Source organism: Cotesia typhae, unplaced genomic scaffold, assembly GCF_013202065.1.
Source record: "Cotesia typhae breed Kobodo isofemale line unplaced genomic scaffold, CoteBio_Ctyphae contig_5, whole genome shotgun sequence".
NCBI lineage: Eukaryota > Metazoa > Arthropoda > Insecta > Hymenoptera > Braconidae > Cotesia > Cotesia typhae.
Window position 1 is genome coordinate 3709315 of NW_027423757.1, and position 25425 is coordinate 3734739.

A 25425-nucleotide genomic window follows, 5' to 3' on the forward strand; every position below is an offset into this window, starting at 1 on the left:
AAATTTAAACGTTTGTTTTTTTTTTTTTTTTTAATAAAATTTTTGTTTGTTAAAATTGAAAGCTTCGACGTGCCAGTGAAATTACTCAGCATCGACTGGATTTATCAACTTACTCAGTGTTTTTTTTTTGTTGTTAATTTTTATTATAATTTTTGGTGACTCGTGACGTAAAAAAGTTATCGGGACAAAAGTTTTGAGGACAGGAGAAGCTCAAGTTATTAATATTATCTCAAGTGTTCTGTTTTACGTTTTTATTTTTCAAAAATTATCAATTAAAATACTGTGGCTCGTCGAACGTGTTAATATGTACCGCACACAGCGGACAATACTTGAAATTTCGTGACTATCATCAATGTGCATCGCAGTGTGTTGATTTGGGTGCTCTGCTCCGCCAAAAATCAAATAGAAAAATATTTAAAAAAAACTGGAAGAAATTTTTTTATCAATTTTAAAATAAATTCATAAAAAAAAAATATCATAATCAATCAGGTATATTTAATTACTAAATACTTTCACTTGTGTGATACAAAGTGCATACATACACTTATAATCACACACTTAATCATACATTTGTATTTGTATTTGTACATATACGTTAAATGCACGGATCTTACTCACATACATATTTACATACATATATACATACATACATACATACATATATATATATATATATATATATATATATATATATATATATATATATATATATATATATATATATATATATATATATATTATTTGCGCGCGCAAATTCTTCGCCATTAATTTTAGAAGCGGCGAGGCCCGTCTGGTAAATTCGTTTATCCTTATCGTCGAGTAGTCGCGTCTCTCTCAATCTTATGCTCTGGCTCTCTCTTACTGTCGGTTCCTCCCGACGTCTGCAATTTTCGCAAGGTTATGTGCAAATACGTCCGGTCAGCGACACGACGGCGAACGAGCGAGGGAGCCAGCGAATGTAAGAGCGAGTGAGTAAGTAACTGAGTAATCGTTCGTTTCTCGTTGGTGTTCTCTCGCTCGCCGTCTGGCCGCAAGTCCTTCTCTACTTCCAGACTCTCTTGTTTATCGACGCACTCTCTAAACTTATATTCGTATTCGCTATTCGCGTATACAAGTACATATAGTACATAGTAGTAGTGTATATACTTTTAAATACGGCAACGACTGACTACGACAACGACTGACTACGACAACAACTACTACTAGCTCCACTTGGCTTATCATTACAGCCACTACTACAAATACTTTAAGCCAGACTACCACACTACATGCTTGCTCGCCTTGCAATTCTCAACAATCCATACCATAACTACTTTCACTTTCTAAGAATTCTACCTTATGCTATTTTTGCTTCATTTACTCGCAAATATTCTCGTTAAAAATTCCCATTAAATTCTAAAAAAAAAAAAATTTACGATTAAATAAATTATTTTCAGTTGCTATAAGTATCTGATAGTTTCTGCTAAAGTATTCCGAGAAGAATATACCTAAATTCACCGTAGAGTACAAAACTACTCTCTGACTACTGGTAATTACTTTTTTTTATTATTTTTGCTCCAATCGCATTTTAATGGCGGTTTTAAAAAATTTTAGCCAACTATTGTGGGAAAGAATGATTTCTGGAGTAAAGAAGAAATTAAAAAAAAAAAAAAAAAAAAAATTGTAGCATTGAAGCTAAAAATTAGTAAAAATGTATAAAAAGATTCTTTGTAAAATAGCATTGCTCGTTCTCACGCGGTTATCAGTGTACAGCGTGGTAATTCCACTGAACACAAACATTGACGATCCATACATACATTACATACATTGAAAAGACTTGCCAAGAGCGAACGAATTTAAAAACGTTGGCTGGTAGTAGTAGTAGTAGTAGTGGTAAGAAAGAAAGAAAGAACGAACGAACGAAATAAATGTATAAGTGCATAAAACTTCGAATACGAAGCTTTAGTTGTTGGGCTAGAGGGTGACCATAGGGAGAGACGCCCGGTAAAGGGAGAAGTTTTTAACCGCGGCATGCAATACACTAAGAAATTTAGCCTCGAGTGCATCGGACGACGGGGCCCCCAGTTCGTTGTTCGCAAAGAGCCCCAGACTGCATGTGTTGCGCGCCTGGTAATCTACTCTCTATACACTCGTCTCTTTTTTATTCTCGCTCCCTCCTGCTCAGTCATATTCGTTGGCCGCCGCGCTTCGTATTCTTCTTGTTATTTTTTTTCTTCTTTTATTATTTCCTTCTCCTTCTCTTTCTTCGTCTCTTTCATTTCATTTTATTCTTATTTTATTTTATTATTATCATCATCATCATCGTCATTATTATTATTATTTTTTATTTTACTTTTGCACTCTTCTTGGGGTTTTCGCACGGGCCAATGAGAAGGCGTGCTTGACGAGCCAGCCAGACTAACATGTAAATGGCCAACCAGCAGTGGCGCGGCAACGACGGCGACGGCGACGACGGCGACGACGACGACGACGACGACGACGACGACGACGGTGGTGGCTGCTGCTGCTGTGTGGTAGAGTCGACTGTAGGGACCTCTGGGTTCGAGCGTATCTCTTTGCGCGTCGCTTTGTGGACCCCGTGCATAAGTTTCGCGATCACGTTTTGACGTCTCCCGTCCCCGTCTTCACTCTACGTACTCCTATATATACATATATATATATATATATATATATATATATATATATATATATATATATATATATATATATATATATATATATATATATATATATATATATATATATATATATATATATATATATATATATATATATATCCATATATATCCATACACGCATGCAAACATACAAATAATACAGGTTCATATTTTTATATGTACATATATATATACAACGTTTGCCATTCTTCTCTTCTCCTCTGTCGCCAATTCCCCGCAGAAAACGGAGAGAGGAGTGTAGAAAAAAATTAACAATATTATTTATAATTATATTTATATAAAAAAAATTTTTTTTTGTTTTATTTAAATTAAGTGCAATTGTATTTTACTAAAGGTATAACTTGTAAAATGTTGATATTTTTATTTACACACCCGGTATTGCCGGTTTTTAATTCTCGACAAATTTAAAACTTACGAGCGGGAGCGAGAACAAAAACGCGAGCGATAGAACCAATTGAGATAGACTTAGATAGACATAGGCGAATGAGATAGAAAAGGAATTAATAAAAAACGTAGATGTATATATATAATATATATTAAAATATAATATAGAAAATTCAAAAAAGACAGAGTAGCATAGAGACTAGAGAACGGAGTTACGGAACTGCCGTACCGTAGAAATTCGCGGGGACGCGCTCGCGCGGCGAGGCAGGTGAAACGCAGCAACGAGCCAACGGATCAGAGTGCACACGGTGCAATTGCATTCCTAAAGTGACGAGTACACATACGCTGCTTTTGGATGAACAACCAGAGCACGCCGAGTTTAAGTCGTCGCTTCATTTTACCGGTTGGTGCTGTTTTATGTTAAACGTTCGCCATTAGTGAATAGAATTGGCTGTTGGTTGTTAAAATTATTTTTTATAAATTGCGAACCATACTACGTTTGCACATTGACGACGTGGTTAGTGCTAGTGATATTTTTTTGTTTTTAGTTAATATATAAAATTTATTTTGTTTCAATACTTCAATTCTACTCGGTTTTGTTACTCGGTAAATATTTTTTTAAAAATTATAATATTTAAAAATGTTGTGCTAAATCTGGTGTAATTTTTAATCTTCTTTTGTTACAGATACTACGGTTGTTGTAAAAGTTAAATATAGGTGTTATCAATGTGCTGATGTATATATATGTACATATATATATATATATATATATATATATATATATATATATATATATATATATATATATATATATATATATTTATCTAACGTGTGAATTCGCGACCGGTAAACTCGTGTGTGCTCAAGTTTTTCCGTCTACACGCCGTTTGAACTGAAATTTTTTTCCCACTTTCGTGGCGCGAGCGCGGGAAAAGTGACGCTCGCATATTATATGAAGTTTTTTTTTATTTCCTTTCTTTTCGTGTACTTCGGGAAGGAGAAGCGGGGCGAGATAAAAAAGAGAGAAAAAGAAAGGAAGTCTGCGATCTCTCGGACGGATCCTCTGTGCGTCGACGGATTTTTTGCTATTAATACTGATCCATTCTTCACGGTTTTTTTAACTTATTTTTGGAGTACAATTATCAGGTTATCATTTTTAATCAGTTTTATTGAATAATTTATTGTGATAATTATTAAAATTTTAAGCGAGGAGCGAAAAAAAATTAGCTGAATATTTATCTTCTTTTTTTTTTCTTTTTTATGCGCGTCAGGTCTCGTCTCGCATGTGTGAATGCGTGTTTACGTGTGTGTGTGTGTGTGTGTGTCATATGTATGTACAATGCACAAAATGCACTTGGTCTTGAAGTGCGTCGATTTACTATTGACGTTCAGTTTGTAAAAGAATAAAGCGTACATAACCTTAAAAAGCTGTTTTAACTCTTTCGTTCTTCAGAAGTAAAAAAATTTACTAGGTGGAAATTTAAATTAGTTAGGGCCTTTGTGCGTGAGCGTAAGAGACTAGCAGATACAAATTGTCATCAGACGGGCTTTAAAAGCATTACAGTCTAGTATATTATTTTTTGGTAGAATTTTTATCTTCATATATACGTATTTATATATATATATTTTTTTTATACATCTATAAATATTGCGAATGATAATGATAATGGAGTAATTAAGATAAAATACGTATATGTACATATAAATAAATAATGATAGAGAGAGTGTATTGAAGAATTTAATTAGATTAGCAACAATTAAATAAAAAATGATTTTATTGTTTATTTAATGTTATGTTTTTTGTTGTTGTTTTTGTAATAGCTATGGCCGAGGGAAATGGGGAACTCAAAATGGAAGAAAAGCAGTCTAAGGAGGAAATGGAGTACGTCGAAAGAACGGAGGATTTCGCAAAACTCATACAGTATGGACTCGATGAAAAAGTGGCTGCTAAACTAGATGAAATTTACAAAACTGGAAAACTCGCCCATGTTGATCTCGATGAAAGAGCCCTAGATGCCCTGAGGGAATTTCCTGTTGACGGAGCGTTAAATGTTCTCACGCAATTTTTGGAATCTAATTTGGAACATGTGTCCAACAAATCGGCGTATCTTTGCGGAGTTATGAAGACCTACAGACAAAAAAGCAGGGCAGGCCAGGGAACGGGCACTAGTACAACGCCTAAAGCTCCGGATGAAGACAAAATTAAAGTGGGTTTTACTTATTTATTATTTTTTATCGTAATTTTCTTTTAACAATTATTCATGAATCATAGTTTTATTTTTATTTACAATAATTCACGAGGGGTTTTATTGTTATAGATGATACTCGAGAGAACCGGATATCCACTCGATGTAACCACTGGACAACGAAAGTACGGTGGCCCGCCTCCAAATTGGGAGGGCCCAACTCCAGGAAATGGTTGTGAGGTACGTAATCATTAAAATAATTACACTTAACATTACTTTTATATCGATAGTGATTTTTTAAAATCAGTTATACAAGATACATAAATAAATAAATAATTTATAGTATTTAATTAAATTTTTACTTTTCATCTTGCAGGTATTTTGTGGGAAGATACCTAAAGACATGTATGAAGACGAATTGATTCCGCTTTTTGAAAAATGCGGTAAAATATGGGATTTGAGGCTTATGATGGATCCCATGTCCGGTACCAACAGAGGATATGCCTTCATTACATTTACTAATCGAGATGCCGCACAACAAGCTGTCAGAGAGGTATGTTCATTATTTGTTATGTCAGAGAGATCCTATTTTTTATTGTTTATCTTTTTTTTAATGTTTTTTTTAATTATTAATTTTTAATCTAGATTTTAGTTTTATAACGTTTCATCCATAACATTTATCAAACTTTCGTTATCCTGTAGTTAACAAATTGCTATAACGGACCAATTGGATATCCTTCAATTAATTTCTTTTATACAAAAGAATTTATTATCATTCAAAATTAATATTGATGCTATTTGCATTCTTTTGAGATAAACTTATGTTTTTGAATTATTTGAATAAATTATACCATTAAGTTTTTTTAGTTCGTTAAAAAAAAAAAAAAATCAAAAGAATGCAGATATAACGTGGCTCCATGTTCGATTGTATATCATAAATATAAATATTGACAGATAAAGATTTAGTTGTGACTTCAATTGTCTTTAAGGAGTTCAAGTATCAATGTTCATGGATCCACAGATCAAATAAAAGTCCGCACAATAACGCCACATACACATATATAATTTATTTTAATAATCAGTGTGTACAGTATGCATATGCATTGAATATTATTTATTACTAGTAACTGATATTATATGTATATGAATATGAATATACATATACATATACATATATTGATGCATATGGATACTATACAACATGTCCATTCATATTTTCCCTTTTAAACATTCATTCATGTTTGAATTACACTTAGTGACAACTTCCAATAACTCCCAAGATACGTGATAACAGTGACAGATGTTATTAATCAAATGTCCTGTGGATGAGTTTCTTTTTCCAGCTCTCCTCTTTGCTCAGTGGGCAAAATTGGGAGTGGAGAACCTTCCTGATCGATTAAGAAAAATCAAAATCCAAAAAGTATCTCAAAGTATGAAAAAAAAAAATTTTAATAAAAGGGAAAGAAATATTATTGCTGAATGAAAAAGAACAAAAAAAAAACATAAATTGGTTAAGGGTAAAAATCTAATTGGTTCGCAATTTGGACAGTGACGAAAAAATATCGCGAAGGCACATAAATTTGTTTACAGGGATGTTGCGCGTAAACGCCGGTTTGCTATAGTGTGAAGAATCGAGCAACCAAATCGCATGCCACGTGTCACCCGGCTCATTGAAAAAAAAATTAAAAGAATATATTTATACAAAATAAAATATGAGCCTGGGTCATGCCAATTGACAATCGAAATTTATTTATTTCGAAAAAAAGAAAAAATTTAATTTATTTCTACTTATTTTATTAATCATATATTAATTATATATTTTCCTAAATTAATCGCGAATTGAATTCGCACGTTTTGTTTTTTTTATTATTTAACGCATTATTACGAATATCATTGGAACAAAATTAGGCATGTGTTTGTTTTTCTTCATCCCACAGCTCGATAATTACGAAATAAAACCCGGCAAGAGTCTGAAAGTAAACATTAGCGTTCCTAATCTACGACTTTTCGTCGGGAACATACCAAAGTCAAAAGGCAAAGAGGAGATCTTGGACGAATTTGGTAATTTAACAGGTAAAGTGAATTCGAGGCGTGTGTACCTACCTACACCTCTTACCTATACCTACCTGTCTACCTTTTTTTTTTTTTTTTTTTATTATTTTTTTTTGTTTTAAATTAATTAATTAAATTTTTTTATTTTTTTTTTTTTTCATTTGTAATATAAGAGTGGTAGCTTTTAAGTAGTGGTTGTAGATGGTATGGAACAAAGACAAATCTATCGAGAGCCTTTACACGATCACGTGATCTTATTCAACTATTATATTTTATATTATATTTATTATTATCATAATTATTATTATTTATATTTTAATACTATTATTATTATAATTATAATTATTGAATTGTGACACCTTCGATTCTTAGTCAGCCTCCTTGCCTCTCGGTTTATTAGTGAACAGTAACACCTCTCTGGTCCAAGTCTTCTTTTCCTCTTATAAATATATAGGTTGAGTTATGAGTTATTTGCTTTATACGATGTATTACGCAGAAACTGCTCGTCTCTATTACAACTATGTCTACTTCTTACATACATATTATTACTTTTACTATAATAATATTACTTTATTTTACAAAAATGCGGTCAGTCGGACTATATCGTCGTTATCACTGCTATTTCTACTACTTACTACTACTACCGCTTCTCTCACTTATATATTATCATTATTATTATTATTATTATTATTATTATTATTATTATTATTATTATTATTATTATTATATTACATAGAAGTTGTCTTACTATAATTATTATTATTACTATTACTAGTGTTGTATTGTCGGCCACGACTGTCACTACTTGCGCTATTCATTGTATCATTTTCTATCTAGTCTTACTATTACCTTCTGTTACTACTTATCACTACTATACTGCTACTACTAGTTTATTTATGCGCTCTTTCTTTCTCCATCTCACTCTCTCTCTATTTTTCTTACCTACGACTGTCATTACTTAGCTGTTCTACCAATTTCCTTCTTCTCCCAATGCCGTTCTCTGAGACAAACGCATTAAGAGTAATTATCAGAAAATAACAAAAACTAGAAATTAAAATTTCAGCATCGGTTTTATAGATGTAATTTTTTTTTTTTTTTTTTTTATTAATTATTTTTATCATTTTTTTTTTCTTGTTTATTTATTGATATATTTTTTAAAATTAAATTTTATTGCAAATCGATTGACAATTGTCCGTGAGCTACAGCCATTTTGTATTTACAATAATAATAATTGGCTATGAAAAATGTGAAAATGTTATTCATGACTTGAGCCTCGAGCATGGGGGTACGGGAGACCTGTGTGGACCGCTGGGGCGTGTGGCTCGCTAACAAACGGACAGGCACTCCCAACCACCCACAACCTCCATACGTTCTCAATTATCATCAATAAATTAATTTACTTAAATCAAAATTCAACTGCTCTCACATCCACAGTCATGTTTGAGGACATTAAAATAGTAATCTCTGGAATCCCCATCATATCATATACATACTCAACTAACTAAAAATTATTGATAATTAAATTAATTATATACCAGTATCTATGTATTTTTAAATCCTATTATCACTCCATCACTCTAATTCTTCGCGGACTTACCAATCTTTCCCACCAAGCCTCTTAACAACTCACTCCATCTCTGACAAACTCATTAATAATTTATATATAAATAATATAATATATAAACAAAAACAAATATTCCTCGAAGGTTCACTTGACGCGTTATTCTACCCTTCCACCCTATTTATTTATTTCAAAAATTTTACAATTAACCAAAAATACAAAAAAAAAAAAATGTTTTAAAAATGAGAAAAAAAAAAACATAAACACGCTCGAGTCAGCCAATAAGCAGGCGTGAATCAGTTTAAAAAGAGTAAGCTTAATTGGCACTCTCCTTCCACATTATTCTTACAGCTGAATGATTATGAGATTCGGAAAGGCAAAAAGATTGGTGTTACCGTATCTTATAACAATCACCGCTTGTTTGTGGGAAATATTCCAAAGAATCGAGACCGAGATGACTTGTTCGAAGAGTTTACAAAGCACGCACGTAAGTTGAAAATTGCCCTTAAATCTGCAGGCAGAGTTTTACCGGAGCAAAAAAGTTAATGTTTTTTTTATTTTTTATTTATTTATTTTTTTTTTTTTTTTTTTTTTTTTAGACATGAAAGCGTGAGTAGAAGGACTTGTATGACTGGTGTGTGATTGCCGTTAGTGGATGTGGATAATCATATTGATGAATAAAAAGTGAACGATAATGAATAAATTTAAAATAGGGAGGATGAAGAGTATAAGAATAAGTGACTAAAGTGAAAGAGAGACTCGCCTTGGACCTTGGTTTCGATTGGGCTTATTTATTTATACATTTTTTTTAAATTAATTTATTAACCAAAACCAGTTAGAAACAAGGGCTCCAGGCAAACAATACGCAGCCCTTATAATTATTTATCCATTAATTAACTATTTATTTAATATATATAAATTTATATATATATATATATTTTTTTTCATTTACTTTATTCTATCTAATACCACACAACTATTTTTAGTCCACAATAAAGCTTTGTATCTGTAATACTCGATATTCACTCATCACTTTTAAAGAAGTTGTTAATAACCAATTAACAATAACAATAGAGTCGATAAATTAATTAATTAATTAATTAATGAGTCAGCGTGAGTGAGAATAAAGCATTTACCCTTTCAAAAATAATTTTTAAATTCAATTATCACTATGCCCACATAACTAACTATTTCTTCTAAACTAAAACTAAGAATTTCAGAAACATTGACAAAATTGTTATTATCCATTAAAACTCATTAAAATGACATTATTACTATTATTATTATAATTATTATTATTTTATTATTTTTCGGCTCTCTTTTAAATTTCTTAAAACATTTCTATTCTTTTTTCATTACACCTTTTTATCATTTATCATAAACTGTGTTTCTTAATTTATAGCTGCTTGGGAGTGTGTCTTTTATTTATTTGTATAAATACATATTTTATTTTAAAAAACATGTAATATACTTTTGATTAATCGGTTTGAATCAAAGAGAGTTTTAAATAATTAGGATGCATGAAAACTCTCAGAGTCTGGACACAGAGAGGCCGTTATTAGAATATAAACACTTTTATTTACTTTCATTTTTATTTTTATTTATTCACTTTATAAATATCTTATTTCTGGTCTCTCACAATGGAGTGTGCACTGTGTGTTTATTTAAAGAAAAATAAATATAATTGAACATGAAATAAAAAAAAAAATAAATAAATATTTGTAACTAGATTTAAATGAGGATTGCAAAAATGATTTGGGTGCATTTTGTAGAGAAAAAGCTTTGGGTAATGCCGAGAATGTTATTTTTTATTGCTGCGACAGACAGTACGCCGTAAATTATACCGGGGATTATATTTTTTTTTTTTCTATACCCTCTTTTATTATTATTTTTGTTCTCTTGGTGGAAGCTTATATTCGCATCATTTTTATGATTACTCTTCACTCGGACGTCAGTAGTCGTAGGATATAAAATCGTTGCACTTTATAATATAAAATAAATTTTAGTTTTCATAAATAAATATTATTAGTTTTATAAATATTAAAAAATAGTAACTCAAGAACGATTATTCAAAGTTTAGCTTTTAAACTGAGAGGAAGGAGAGGTTAATAAATAAAATAAAAGTCGCAGTATAGAGACGAGATAAAAGGAAGCACGAACGACTAAATAACAATGCATGTGGTAGTACTTTTTTTAAAAATCAAAATTGTTTCCTTTTCTCGATCTACAAACATGATTTTTACTGAGTTCGCGACTTTAATGAATTATTTTTACCGCTGACGAATAAAGTTTGTGTCGTTCTTGCTTAAAACTTATGGCTATTCTGCGGCCTCGTGTTTACCTAAAATTCATCGATAGCAAAAAAAAAAAAAAAAAAGTCAAATTTTTCTTTTAAATACGGAAAATCTAAAGTAAATTTCAATTTAATTGTAGTTTGAATATAAATATAAATATATTTTAAATTTTTCGAGTCATTTTTATTTTATTTTATTCAAAAACGCGAATTCGCGAAAAATTTTTCAATTCATTAAGTAAAAAAAAATAGAGATTGATTTTCGAGTTTTGTATAAAAATAATTTAATTTCAATCGCGTTTTATATTTACCTCCGGGATCGTGACTAAATAAAAAAAAAAAAAAAACGACCAAAGCATTTTTTTTTAGTTTTTAACAAAATTGGATACCTCGTTTATATATTGTTTTATGATTTTCCAAACTGTAGCTGGCTTGACCGAGGTGATTATCTACAGCTCGCCAGATGACAAAAAGAAGAATAGGGGATTCTGTTTTTTGGAATATGAATCCCATAAATCAGCTTCTCTGGCGAAAAGAAGACTCAGCACAGGTCGCATCAAGGTCTGGGGCTGTGATATTATAGTTGACTGGGCTGATCCTCAAGAGGAACCTGATGAACAAACTATGGCTAAAGTAAGTTATTACTAACATCAATTTAAACAGTATTAATTTTATAAATTATTTGCTTATTTAAATGATTACTTTTTTTTACAGGTAAGAGTGCTGTATGTAAGGAACCTAACGCAAGATTGTTCTGAAGAAAAGCTGAAAGAATGTTTCGAAGAATTCGGTAAAATCGACAGGGTGAAGAAAATCAAGGACTACGCATTTGTACATTTTGAAGACAGAGATCATGCAGTCAAGGTATATTATTTTATAAATATTTTTTTAAATGAATCATTATTGGATTAAACATCATTATAATTATTTTTTTTTTCCATCTTAGGCAATGCGAGAACTTAACGGTAAGGAAATAGGCGGTTCTCACATAGAAGTAGCATTGGCGAAACCACCATTTGATAAAAAGAAAAAAGAAGATATGTTACGAGCTCGTGAAAGAAGAATGATGCAAATGTTACAAGGCCGTGGAGGGTAAATATTATTTTTAGCCTTCGATTATTCTTTTTGTAAATTTAGTTTATTTTTCGCTTGAAAATCAATAATAAATTAATGGAAATTTATTGTTTACATAATATAGAGGCTCACCATCGCATCCCAGTATGATAAGCGGACCCATGCCAGTACGAGGATCCGGACAAAGTGGCGGTCCTCGAGGCACTTCGGGCAGTATGAGACCACCTATGGGTCGCGGTGACTACAGTGAGTAACTGCGTCTTATTAATTCTCAGTTTTCGTAATGAATAATTTAATGTCAATCAGTTTATTTTTGATATTATTTTTTATTGTTCAACAAAACACAGAGAATTTTTAGTTATTTTTTTAACAGTTTATTTTTGCCAAACTCTCGTATCGGTTAATCATTATTGATTTATTATTATATATCTCCGTTTTATTTATATATTTAAAAAAAAAAAAAAAAACATTAATTTTATATTTATTTGTTTAGAGAGAATCATAGTTTATTTTATTGTTTGAATTAAATTTTTTGCTCGCAAATGATCATAAAAAAAATAATCTTGTGATATTTTAATCAAATTCTATTAATTAAGAGCTCAGCAATTTTTTAATTTTAACAAAATATATTTTAATTAAGTTATCAATTTAACTAGAAAAAAAGTCCCGCATGCTCTTGGGATCTTCACTTACTTCACAACAAACCTTTGGCTTTCGCGCATGACAAACAACATTTTTTTTTTTTTTTTAATTCAACTATACATATATTCTATTTTTTGTTGTTTCCAGTTTTATTTCTCTTTCTTTTAATTTTTTTTTTTTTAAGTGTGAATAAACTGAACATTACTTTAGAGCTAGGATAGATATAATTTATGAATCCGGACTAGAATTCATTTCATTGAATCCATTACACTATTATACTTCCTTTTCATTACTGTAAAAGCATTTAAATACGTTATGCCATGTAAATTAATAATAAACTCCAGTAGAAAAGTTATCGTTGACATTGAAGACTTACATTTGTAAAGCCATTAAACACAAAAGGGAATACCTTGTTACACATTACACTTCACTAAATATATTTTTAATCACCGATAACTAAGACTTTAAAGCATGTCTACAACTTTTTTATTTTTATTATTGTTTTAAAATTTTTTATTACAAACAACGTTTTTATTTTATTTTTTTTTTAATTTTATTGGTGAACTGGTAGTAATTAATCAATGAATTTAGTGTGAATATTTTTGTTTTCGTTTTTTATTTTAATTATCATAGAACATTATTTTATAATCCCATGAATTTTTTTACATAAGCGTGTGTAATTTTTTTTGTTATATATTCTTAAAATGATAATTGAATATAATTCGACAACCAATTCAACAAATCTGTTTTACAGCTCTCAAGGAAATAGGTAAGCGGCAAAATTTTGAATGACGAATGCAAAGCTGTAGATAGTTATCATTTATTTTATTTATTCTCATCTTTATTAAATTTTATTCACCAATATATATTTTTCCATCTTAATCTACTCTACCAAAGATTTTTAAGACTGTAGTAAAATTAGTTTTAGTTTAATTGCTCTATTTACTTTTTAATTAACTTGCATTTTAAATAATAATGGTGGCAGGGTAATTGTTGCAAGGTTTTCCTTAATATGTAACAAAAAAAAATATATATATATACCTCAATAAGTATATATATCTTTATGATCTTCAATAATATACTTCAAAAATACTGGTTTAATGTTGCGTAGAATTCTTTCCTTATTTTCCTGTTTTGCAAACGTTAGTTCTGCAAGACAATGCCTTGTTAAAATCGTTACGTTTGCAAAACGTCTGCATAGGTAGAAAATTTTACTCATCGTTATCAAAATATCTATTGGATATTCTCTTGTATAAATAAACTTTTCTCTCATTTTTTTTTTTTTGCAAATAACTTACAGAAAAATAATTATTTTCTTTTCATATTTCCTTTAATATCTTTACCAGCATATTATTCATAATAGTATATTACACCCCTTGGGAAGGAAAATAAGAAAAGCCTCAGATCACATGTAATTGTTGGCCGAGGCGAAGCCGAGGTCGACAAACATGTGATCTGAGGTTTTCTTTTTTACTTTCCAAGGGCTGTATACTATTTTTTTGTCCGACGAAGGCGGAAAGCGGCAACTTTGTTTAGCGTAGCGGGACGAAAGTTGCCACTTTCCGCCCGGAGGGCAAAAAAAGTAATTTATATAACATTATCTTTTCCCGGCATGCAAATTTGTTTTCTGATTACATATTTAAGTACAAAAAAATAAATGATTAAAGTTATTGTTACAATGATAATGATAACAATGAACTGTAATCACTAAATAGAGAATTTAATTATTTAAATTTCCCTTTTTTTTTTTTCTTTCTCTTGTTGAAATTGGAATTTATAATTCTGTCGTGGCTAAATTTGGGTCTATTTGTAATGTGTGTTTTTATAGATTATGATTACGACTATTACGGTTATGGGGATTATCGAGGTGGCTACAGTGATCCATATTACGATGACTATTATCGATACGAAGATTACTATTTCGATTATGCGCCGCCTCCGCCGCCTGCCAGAGGGAGGGGCAGGCAGCCTCAACCGGTGGGTCGCCTTTTTTAACAAGTTTTATCAAAAAAATGAAAATTATTAATTATTTTTTTAATTAATTTTTAAATTTTATTGTTCTTCGAGAAATTTATTTACTTTAAATTTAATTTTAAAAGTTAATATTTAAAATTTTAATTAAATTTACTTCAGCGGTAGTTTGATTGTGGCACAGTGTTCGCGGAATCCTAATTATTATTTCATACTCTTTATAATTGCGTCCATATTTACTTACTAACTATTTTCAGTTCACTTTATTATAACTTTAACAAATTTCACGCCTGTTTTTCACTATTATTATTATTATTATTATTATTATTATTATCATTATTATTTTTCTTCATTTTATCGCGTACAAAAAAGCAAACTTTAACAATTGCTAATTAATATTTGTACGATTTGTGCTCGCTTCGTGCAATCCACTAACACAAAACGCAAGGGATTGTGATGATATGTTTCCATTATTTCTTATTCTTATATTTATTTATTTTTTTATTTTCATGTGTATTTTATTTGCTAAATAATTACACATATATTTAAATACTATTACTCATTATTAATTCACAATTTAATCAAATTTTTCTTTTGCTACTTTTTAGTTCACTTGCTATTTCACTTTCCTTGTGTTTATTTTTTATCATCAATTTATTCACGCACATGTAAATAAACTGCAATTTTTTTTTTTTAATATTATGCAAAGAGCGGTGTGAGGCTGTGAAAAAAAAAAAAATCAAGACTGAAACAAATTGAAAAAATAAATCCTTTTTTTACTCTATTTAAACTTTTTACTTGATCAACTAACTTTTTATTAAATTTACAATTATATTCATATATATACTTGTATTTTTAGTATTTATAATATAAGTAAAATTTGAGTAGTAATAATAACAATAATAATAAAGAACAAACCCCCGAATACATTGCCACTTTCAAATTGCTTGCGTGAATCATATCTGAGCCATGCTAGACCCATTTCAAAATTTTGTCTAAAACCGGGGAAAGCTTAAAATTTTTTAACCTGCGGGATAAAAAATACAAAGAGAAGGAAAAAAATAAGTCATTCAATAAACAAGAAAGAAAAACAAACATTCATATAAAGGAGACCAAAAGTTAAATTCAACGAGAGAAAAAAAAATCTAAAAGTATTTAGTATAAAAAAAACGGATAAATTCTTCAGGCAACTTGTATTTTCTTAAATAAGAAAGAAAAAAGTAACGAAGCCTTTTCATGTGTGTTGGGATACTAGCAAAGAATTTTCCACTTTCCTGTGTGCATTTGTGGTCTCCTGAGTAACGCTTTTAATATCTAACAAATCTCAATACAAATAGTTATTAACAATAAATCCTTTTTAACGCTATCAAGTTCCTTAAATGCAAAAAAAAGCAAAAATAATTCCAACGCAAGCATTAACTAAAAATAAAATAATAGCTTTTAATCTTTACTAAAATATTAAAAATCCCGTTGAAGTCTTTTTCTTATGATTTTGTAAAAAAAATATAAACCAAAAAAACAATCAAGTATTCGCACGACATTAAAGAGCGTCTCGTGGCTCGGATATGATGCACTTAATAACAAACTCTTTCTTTCTGCCTTCTGTTTCCTTCCTCTTAGTCTCAAGTTTCAGGTAATCCCTGATGGACGTCAAGTAGAAAGCTGGCCTTTGGCAGTATTTCATCGTGTTATTTGTCTTTCTTATTCAACTCACAGAAAATGAAAAACTTTTCCTGAGGAGTTTTTTTTTTTTTTTACTTTTTCATTATATTTTTTTGTCTTGATTAATAAGTCATTATTTTAAAAGTAAAGTAAAGTAACTTTCAACGAGTATTTTCAAACAAACTTTATTAGTTTTTTTTATTATTATTATTATTATATTGTCTACCTGTAAATTTACTCAGGAAAAGTCTTTCGTAATTTTTATCCAGTTTAGCCTGAAGACCTTGGCTTCATCCTTGGAGATTCATCTTAATAATTATTCCTCAACATTATTAACGAATTAACTTTTTATTATTATTATTATTTTTTTTTTAATAATATAATTTTTAATTATTTTCTACTTTATTTTGTTTTGTATGTATTAACAAAATTAGGTACAACCAGGTGTTATGGAGAAAGGGAATGAGAAAGGAGTGACACTTGTGCATTATTGTAATATAGGAAATAAATATCAACGATGATAACAATAAATTACTAAGCAAATTACACAACCACGCTCTCTCGCTTGCTTCAGCAGTAATACATATAAATAACTAATGCTTATTGCGCACAGAGTGAATAATAAATTCTGCTTAACCGCCGCTTATTTTTTTTTTGTTTTTATTGTTTATAACTAGACTTTTGTTTTAGCTAGCAGTGCAGTAGTTGCTTAAAAATCCTTCGCCAATGTACGCTTTTGACACATGTTATGTGTGTTGGATAACCCACTAATCCTGCTGTATGCAATATGACCAAACCAAATAATAATATAAAAAAAAAAAATTACAATCAATTGAAATAGTACTAAAAAAATCATCATGCGGTTAGTAATATTTTTTTTGTTTTAAATTGCTATTTAGTTATCGCTAATCGCTAATCGCTTTTATTAAATGTAACACAATTAATATTATGTATTTTGATTTTATTTTTTTGACTTATATACTGTCGCCAAACTCTCCGCACCGCTGTAATCTATTCTATTATTATTATTTACATTATTATTTTTTTTGTTTTTTTCTTTAAATATTGTAAATGTGCTTATGGGTCGCGCAATTATAACTAAAACCTCCTTAGTCCATAATTAATATAATCGTCAAGATTTAATTAACAATATTTAATAAATTAGTGCCATTTAAATGAATAGATAAATTTTGAAATTTAAATTAAAAAATCGAAGAACAAAATGCGTTAGAAAGCTCAAGGTTCTTCTTTTAATTAAAATTATTATTTAATAACTTGAATAATAAAATAGAAAACGATACTGAGAGAGAATTTAATTTTAAAGATATCTTTTAAATTATAAGACAAATTCGGAGAAATATATTAAAATTATTATATATTATAAAATAAATGAGGAGAGGAGTTGTAATGAAAAATAAGCTGCAGATGGGGTAACATTAGGTGTGTTGTTTGGATAGGCTGGTCGTGGCCGTGGACAGGTGGCCCGTGGCCGAGTAGTCGGTGGCCCCCAAGCCCGTGGCCAAGTCAGGGGGGGACGCAACCCCGCAACATCAGGGGCCCGTGGGGCCCAGCGGCCAGCCGTTCGTGGGGGGGTCCGCGCCAAGGGAAGTTTACCAGGTGAGGATGGTCTGTATCTCAAGCAATCTTTTTTTATTATTAATTAATTAATATTAGCATTAAGATTTAAGCTATATTCATAAGCTTCACTTATGTCACGGCTAAAAATTATTATAGTCTTGGCTGAGCAGTTGATACTATTTAATAATCACCAAACGCTATCCGCTTCCTAGGCATACACCTCTACCTATAAATTAACTTATTACACTCATTCTCCTTCCCTTTCAAAAACATCCTGTAGATCCAGAGCAACTGTGAGCCAAGAAAATGATCAAGTAATTAGTTTTTAATTGAAACATAAATTTTCAATTTGTTCTCTTATATTAAAATCTGTAACTCGTTACTTATTTAGTATAAAATTACAAAGTAACCAGTTTCACATTTAATCTTTTAACATGAATTTTAGATAATACAAAGATTAATGCATCATAAAAAAAAAAAACCTTTTTCTTTGTAATATATATTTAAATAATAGTTTTTAGTTGTAAGAAAATAAGTTCTCACGAAACATGTTTTTTAATGTATATTTGTTTTTATTTTGTGAATACAGCAGGTAAACGAAAGTTTGACGGGGGTCACCAGAACCAGGGGGAATCTAAACGTCGCTTCCAGAGCAGCTGGGGAAACCAGCCCCTCGCCCAACAACCACTGGGCAATACGTACGGATTGGCGAGTGTAAACGGTGGCGGTGGTGGTGGTGGCAGTGGTGGTAGTGGTGGCGTTGGTTTTACTGATAGATCAGGGGCAACAGGCGCCGCGACTGGTGACGATCATGAATGGTATCAAGATTCATACAATTCGTGGAGCTAACTTTCGCCGGTTATTTTTCACAATGTGAACTATTCACGCAATCGAATTGAAATATACTGATTTATATTAAATAATGATAATAATAATAACTAAAAAAAATTAAATATATATATCTATATATAAATATACATATATATTTTAATCTAAAAAGTAATTTCACGGACAAAAAAAAATATGACGGACTTTTAAGCGCCAATAGGCGTTTAAAATAGACCTCAATGACCACGTGCAAAAATTCATAAGGCAAAACAAATAAAATATTGTTAAAATAATAGCATTACAAAAGTAAAACAAAGAGATACAAAGTTTAAATTAATAATAATGATATTTAGAGAAATAATAAATAACAAATATGATATTGATGGACGTATCTACACGCTCTGTTATAAGCAACTTAAGAATATTTGTAATAAAAATTAATATCTGAAGCTCAATCGCGAGCTTTCCTCTCGCTCGTCGTCAGGGCTGCGAGATTTTTGAAGGAGAGAGAGAATGAAAAGAATGATCCGTTGTTAGTGGGCGAGAGAGGAAGATTTTAATTTAAAATTTATTTAAAAAAATTTTTTTTAATTTAAAATTAAGCGACTAAAGTGTAACATCAATCCGTCAAAATACTGCTTCTTATCTCGCAATTATATTTGTAATTGTAAATGTAACTTTTTTGATTCTCATACGTCGTCAAGCGAATATGTTTAATGAAAAAATATTAAGAAAAAAAAAAATTAAAAAAATTATAAAATTGTAATATTAGATTATAAAAAAATTGTAAATGCGCGCGAGGTCGTATTTAATAGCAAAAAAAAAAAAAAAAATATAAAATTAACTAAACAAAATTTAAATGAAAAAACAAATAGTTGATACGTTAAAAAGTAAAACACGTCATTATTATAAATATTTATGCCACACACTCCTCACATACCACCGTCGTCCGCCGCGCGCAAAGTTGTGATTTTTACTGCACAGTGATGTGCCACTGGGACTTTATTATTACATCGGAGTGACCACCCATCCACCCCGTACTATTATTATTATATTGATAATATTTAATTGTAATATCTTAATCGTAAGGTAACTACTACTGCATTGTCACATTGTTTACTGCCAAGCGAGAGAGTGATTTTAGGATGTTTAAGAGTGCGCAAATATGCTTAAAGTTTATAAAAAAAATTATTATAGTTAAAAAAAAAAAATTGATAATTCGGAAAAAATTCTTTTTTGTAAGAAAAAAAAGTGATATAAAAGCGATGTTGATAATTTTTGGCTTGTGATGGTTCGTATTTAAGTTAGAAACGGTTAATAAAAAAAAAAAAAAAAAAATGCGTGATAGCCTGTGGTTGTTGCAGCAAAATGTCTTTCGAGTAAAAAAAAAAAAAAAAAAATAATAACGTTTTGTTTGTTTGTTTGTTTTTTATTGGAATATAAAGAGAAAAGACTACTCACTGCAAGGATAGGGGCGGGTTTTAAAATTGATAAAAGCGATAGGAATGAGTATAGAAAAATAGCGTGAAAGAGAGTACGTTGAAATTTATAAGAATGTATGTATGTGAATGAGCTGACGTCATAATGACCACGAAAAAAAAAAATTGTTAAAAATGTATGTGGTTAGTCAAAAGCGCGTCTAGAAATAAGATATAAAAAAATCTAAAGTGCATCCCCCTGTGTGCATGTATGCGTTATTGTAAAAGATTGAGAGATAAAGCACCTTCAGGTGCCATTAGACCTTCTATTGTTGGTCTATAATGTGTACAGTCAGTGAAACTATTATTATTATATTAAGGTTCAGGAAAGTTTTCCGCGGTAAAAAAACAATGACTAACTTGTGATGTATACAACGGGATAATCATTGTTTTTTTGCGCTATGAAATGTCCTTTTACGTTTTGTTTAATTTTTTTCTTCTATTTTTTTTAATTTTTTTAATTATTTTATTAAATAATAATAATGTATCGCGATTGACGCAAGTTCATATGCGATTATGTGATCAATTCGAGTTTGAGAAAGAGAAAATATTGCTCACGTGTTGAGACTAAAGTAAAAGAAATGTCTTATGACAAATTTATATAGAAAAAATGCAAATTGTACATTTTTTAAAAATCAATTTCAATTATATAAGTACTGCCACTCAAAGAGTGAGTACTGTAAAAAATTTTTTTAGATCATTTCGCTATAAATTTATAATAATTACTATAATTAAAATAATTATTTAACGCATTTTTCTACGAGATGCGATTTAAAGTTAAAAAAAAAAATTAAGTCAAATACCTCCCTCATGCGTATTGGATCAAATCCGGGGTTGAGGTGTTTTTAAAAGCAAAAAAAAAAAAATTATAAATTATAAAAAAAAAAATTTAATAATAATAATATTATGACGTGACTATTGCGTCTCGAATTTGTTAATTCGAAATCGACTGGAAACCGAATTGATAATGATAGTTACAGATTGATTTTAAAAATAATTAGGTATTGCTTAAAGCATATACGGGATTATGCATGAGAGTAAAGATTCATATAAAAAAAAAAAAAAAAAAAAAAGAAAAAAGAAAAAAATATTAAAAAAAAATACATACAAGCGCACGACTTTTTTGAGTGTTGAGACTCGTTGTTATTGTTAGCCTGTTAGTTAATTAGTAAGAGTTGTAAGTGCGGGTTGTAAGTTGGTCCCTGTCCCTGGAGCCTAAAACATCCCCCCTGTTCTGGAGATTTAAGATAAAAATAACAATTACAAACGAAATGATTAAATAATGAAAAAAATTTTTAAATATATACAAATGCTAAAAAAAAAAAAAAAAACAAAAAAAAACTGATGATGACAATTATTCACTAACAATAATCTGAATAAATTGGACTTGAGAAAGACAGCAGATTATAAAAAACAAATTTGACAAAGTTTAAAAAACAGTAAAAATTAATGGATTAATAACGCAGACACACGCACCCGCTGAGAAGTTTATTTCCGAGTGTTTAAAATACAATAATTAAACTTATACAATAACGAAAAAAAACATAACAAATAATGCAAACGGAGTTGACATAACAGACAATCGAATAGTTTTTCATTTTTACTTTACGTAAATTTTTTAATATTATCAGAACAACAACAACAACAACAACAATAATAATAATAATAATATTAACTTACTATCAATTGAAATATACAATTTAAAATCTTAGTAGTGAACCGAAGATCCCCCCTCTTTTCACTGGTCTTGTGTCCCCAAGATAACATCAGAATAGTAACAATCAGATAATGGATTTGTATATGCAGCACAAATATGAAAGTATAACTGATTAACCCGAGTAAAGATTTTAAAATGAAAATGAAAATGAAAAAAAAAAAAAAAAGTAATAATCAAATAATCATTAAAAAATATTGGCTATTGAACTAACTTTGATTACATATAATATTAATGGATAATCTAACAAAGACGTAAATGTAAATGGGATTTGCATCGTAAGTTTAAATAGAAATTGATGCATTTGAATATAATCTGAGCATACTGAATACGGCGATAAATGTCTGGATGAAAAAGATTTGAAATAATAATCAATCGCTCGCAAACCCTCTTATTTATGAGCATGTTTTGTTACTTTTTATTCATGTTTTACTTAATTATAATCTTGTTTACCCCTGACCGCGATTACCGTTTTTCTTTTTTATTATTATTATTTTTATTATTATTATATTATTATTATTATTATTATAATTATATATTAGAAGTTAATAATCATCTGAATTAACGGAAGGGGGTTAGATCGCAATTAGTTTTATAATATTAATGATTGATTGAATTAATAATCCCCTGCAAAGATAAAAAAAAAAAGTAATAAGTAAAATTCCTTATGTATCCCTGCCTTTTTAATTATTATTTGCCTTCGTATTATACAATAATCATTGTACAAGATCTGTATTGTCGTGAAAAAAAAAAAAAAAATTTTTTTTCTTTTATTTCAATTACTTAATTAATTATATATTATAAATCCATATACTTTACCTCACCTTTTAAAAATTAATCATTATTATATAGCCTACTCATTTATTCAAAAGGGCCGTGAAAGAAAAAAAAAATAATAACTAAAAAAGTTATTACATATTCTAAAACATAAACTAAAAAGAAACTATATGATAATGAATTTTTTTTCCTATTTTTACCTTCCTACCTATTTATAAAGAGCATCATATTGAGGATATAATAATATTAATATTAAAAATAATAAATAAGGATGCTATTGCTAATCATACTGAATGGGTTTTTGTGACATGATAAATATTTCCGTATAAACACTATTAAAAAAAAAAAAAAAAAAAAAAACGTTTAATAAAAATAAGCGATGAAAAATTAGAAAAATAATATTAAAAAAAAAAAAACATAACATAACATACCTAATGCAGTAAATTAAGGAAAAAAACCAAAACATATAAGGGATAAATAAATTCAAAGTAAAAAAAATTCATTTCTCATTCTTCTTTAAGGCAATTAAAATTGTAATTGATCAGAATTGTATTTAAAGTAAAAAGAAAAAAAAAACATAAATAACTACATAGTTGAATTTGTCATAAATTTGTTAAAAAAAAATTGTGAAGAAAAATTATAATTGATATATTTGTATAAATATATAACATGTAGATTGTTCAACTTGCGGGGGCAAGGAAACCACATATAACACACACACACACACACACACACACACGCGCGCGAGAGTGGCAAGAGGCTGAGGCAGTTCACGGTGACGAGACTTTAGACTGATCTAGGTATATATTGACCCTAGCCCGTTGAACACGGTCGTTCTGACACTCGCATACTCCTCGATCCTCATCCTCTCACTCTACTTCCCAACCCGTTATCACATATTCACCCTTTTTGCATGAACTTTTTATCCCCAATGACCTACACTGTGACCCCATTCCTATTTATACTCTCAATTTTTAATCTGATCCCACAGCTCCGAACCAACATCACCTACATTACCCATTACCTATTACCTATTACCTGTATCTCTTCCCATCCTCGTATACCTGTTATTAAATATTGTATTTTCTTATATACTATATACTATAATATTACCACAAACCCGCGAATGTCAGAGCGACTGAATAAAATAAAAAAGGGATTAAAGGTCGCATTTAGGATAATGCACCACTGTGAGACTGACCACGCCACGAACCGCGCGCCCTTTTATATACCTTTAATATATTTTTTCTACTTTTATTATTTTTCTCTATTTTTTTTGGCCAATGTCCTATAATTTACTCGCGATTTAAAACCGCATCTGCTGGGATACTATTATAATAAATAAATAAATAAAATAAAATAATTATTAGTAGAAAATAATATTGTAATAATAAAAATAAGAAACGATGGAATTTTTTTTTCTTATCTTTCTTTCTCTTTCAAGTCGCGCGGGCTTTTTTTTTTAAAAAGTGATAGAAAACTAAAAAATATTAAGAATAAAACTAAAAAAAAAAGTTGAGTAAAATATAAAGTAAAATAATGAATAAACAATTTTTACACGATAGTTAAATCTGTCATTTCTATTGAAATGACAGAATCGTTAAATGGAACGATTGTGACATGTATTTAAATAATAAAAAAAAAAAAAAAAAAAAACTTTGGCCCCGAGAATTTAAGAGAGTGGACGAAAGATTGAGAAAAAAAAATTAAAGACGAGGTGTTTTTTTTTAACTATGTATAAATATATTATATATTATATTATATTCTTGGAAAATATGCATTTTTTGTCAACAAATGTCATGTTATTTCTATTGCGGTAATTAAAGTTAGGAAAAAATAAAATAATAACAAATTAAATAAATGAAAAATAAATAAATTAGATGAAAATAATTAGATACGCGTTAATCATTAACAATTGTAGATGATAAAGATTAAAAAAAAAAAATTATTAAAAAATTTAAGTTTGATTCAATTTTTGAAAAAACATATGAAATATTGTTAGCGTTTATGTTTTATTTTTTCTTAATCGTTTATTTTAATTATGAATTATGGTTATTATATAAACTATAAACTTTTAAATTGTCACGGTTAAAATGTATTATTATTATAACTTCTATTTGTGAGTTTCTGAATTAGTTTATGTCTTTTATCTGCAAACTTTTTATTTTTGTCAAATAAAAATTATTCCTACAGACAATATGTTAAAACAACTAATTATTATTATTTAAACATTTAAATTGTATACATCAATTTTTTTGTTCAATTAATCAGCTTCAGAAATCGCTTTGCTTTTTTAAAAACCGCAATATAATTCTATTATTTTACCTAAAAATGACTAAAAATAAAAAATGTTGCCTTTTAATTTTAATGTGGTAGTTGAAAAATAATTATTAAATGTCGAAATGTTTAAGACAGTGATAGTAAACATTTAATAATAAGAAGAAGAATAATTAATTTTAAAAAATTATATTAATTGTTTACAATCGTTCCCTTCATCATTTTATTTTGTTTTGTCCCGGGCTAGGATCTTGATTTATAAATAAACTA

At 29.1% G+C, this 25425-nt stretch overlaps 1 protein-coding gene across 13 annotated transcripts; it reads left to right on the plus strand.

Moving 5' to 3' along the window:
* Positions 1-19: 19 nt before the first annotated feature.
* On the plus strand, positions 20-24534 carry Syp (synaptotagmin binding cytoplasmic RNA interacting protein). 13 transcript variants are annotated; one of them, XM_074248181.1, is made up of 12 exons: positions 20-489; positions 4884-5269; positions 5381-5488; positions 5625-5801; positions 7186-7321; positions 11582-11787; positions 11869-12018; positions 12101-12246; positions 12353-12474; positions 14699-14847; positions 17961-18120; positions 18674-24534. In XM_074248181.1, the coding sequence occupies exons 2-12, from the start codon at positions 4886-4888 to the stop codon at positions 18928-18930; spliced, it is 1995 nt and encodes a 664-aa protein (XP_074104282.1). In that variant the 5' UTR covers positions 20-489; positions 4884-4885; the 3' UTR covers positions 18931-24534. The 13 variants fall into 13 exon arrangements, 12 of the variants coding, with proteins under 12 accessions (XP_074104282.1, XP_074104281.1, XP_074104280.1 ...); XM_074248180.1 differs by having other exon boundaries at positions 24-489; positions 18671-24534; XM_074248179.1 differs by lacking the exon at positions 7186-7321 and adding an exon at positions 9213-9348 and having other exon boundaries at positions 31-489; positions 17961-18129; positions 18671-24534.
* Positions 24535-25425: the final 891 nt, after the last annotated feature.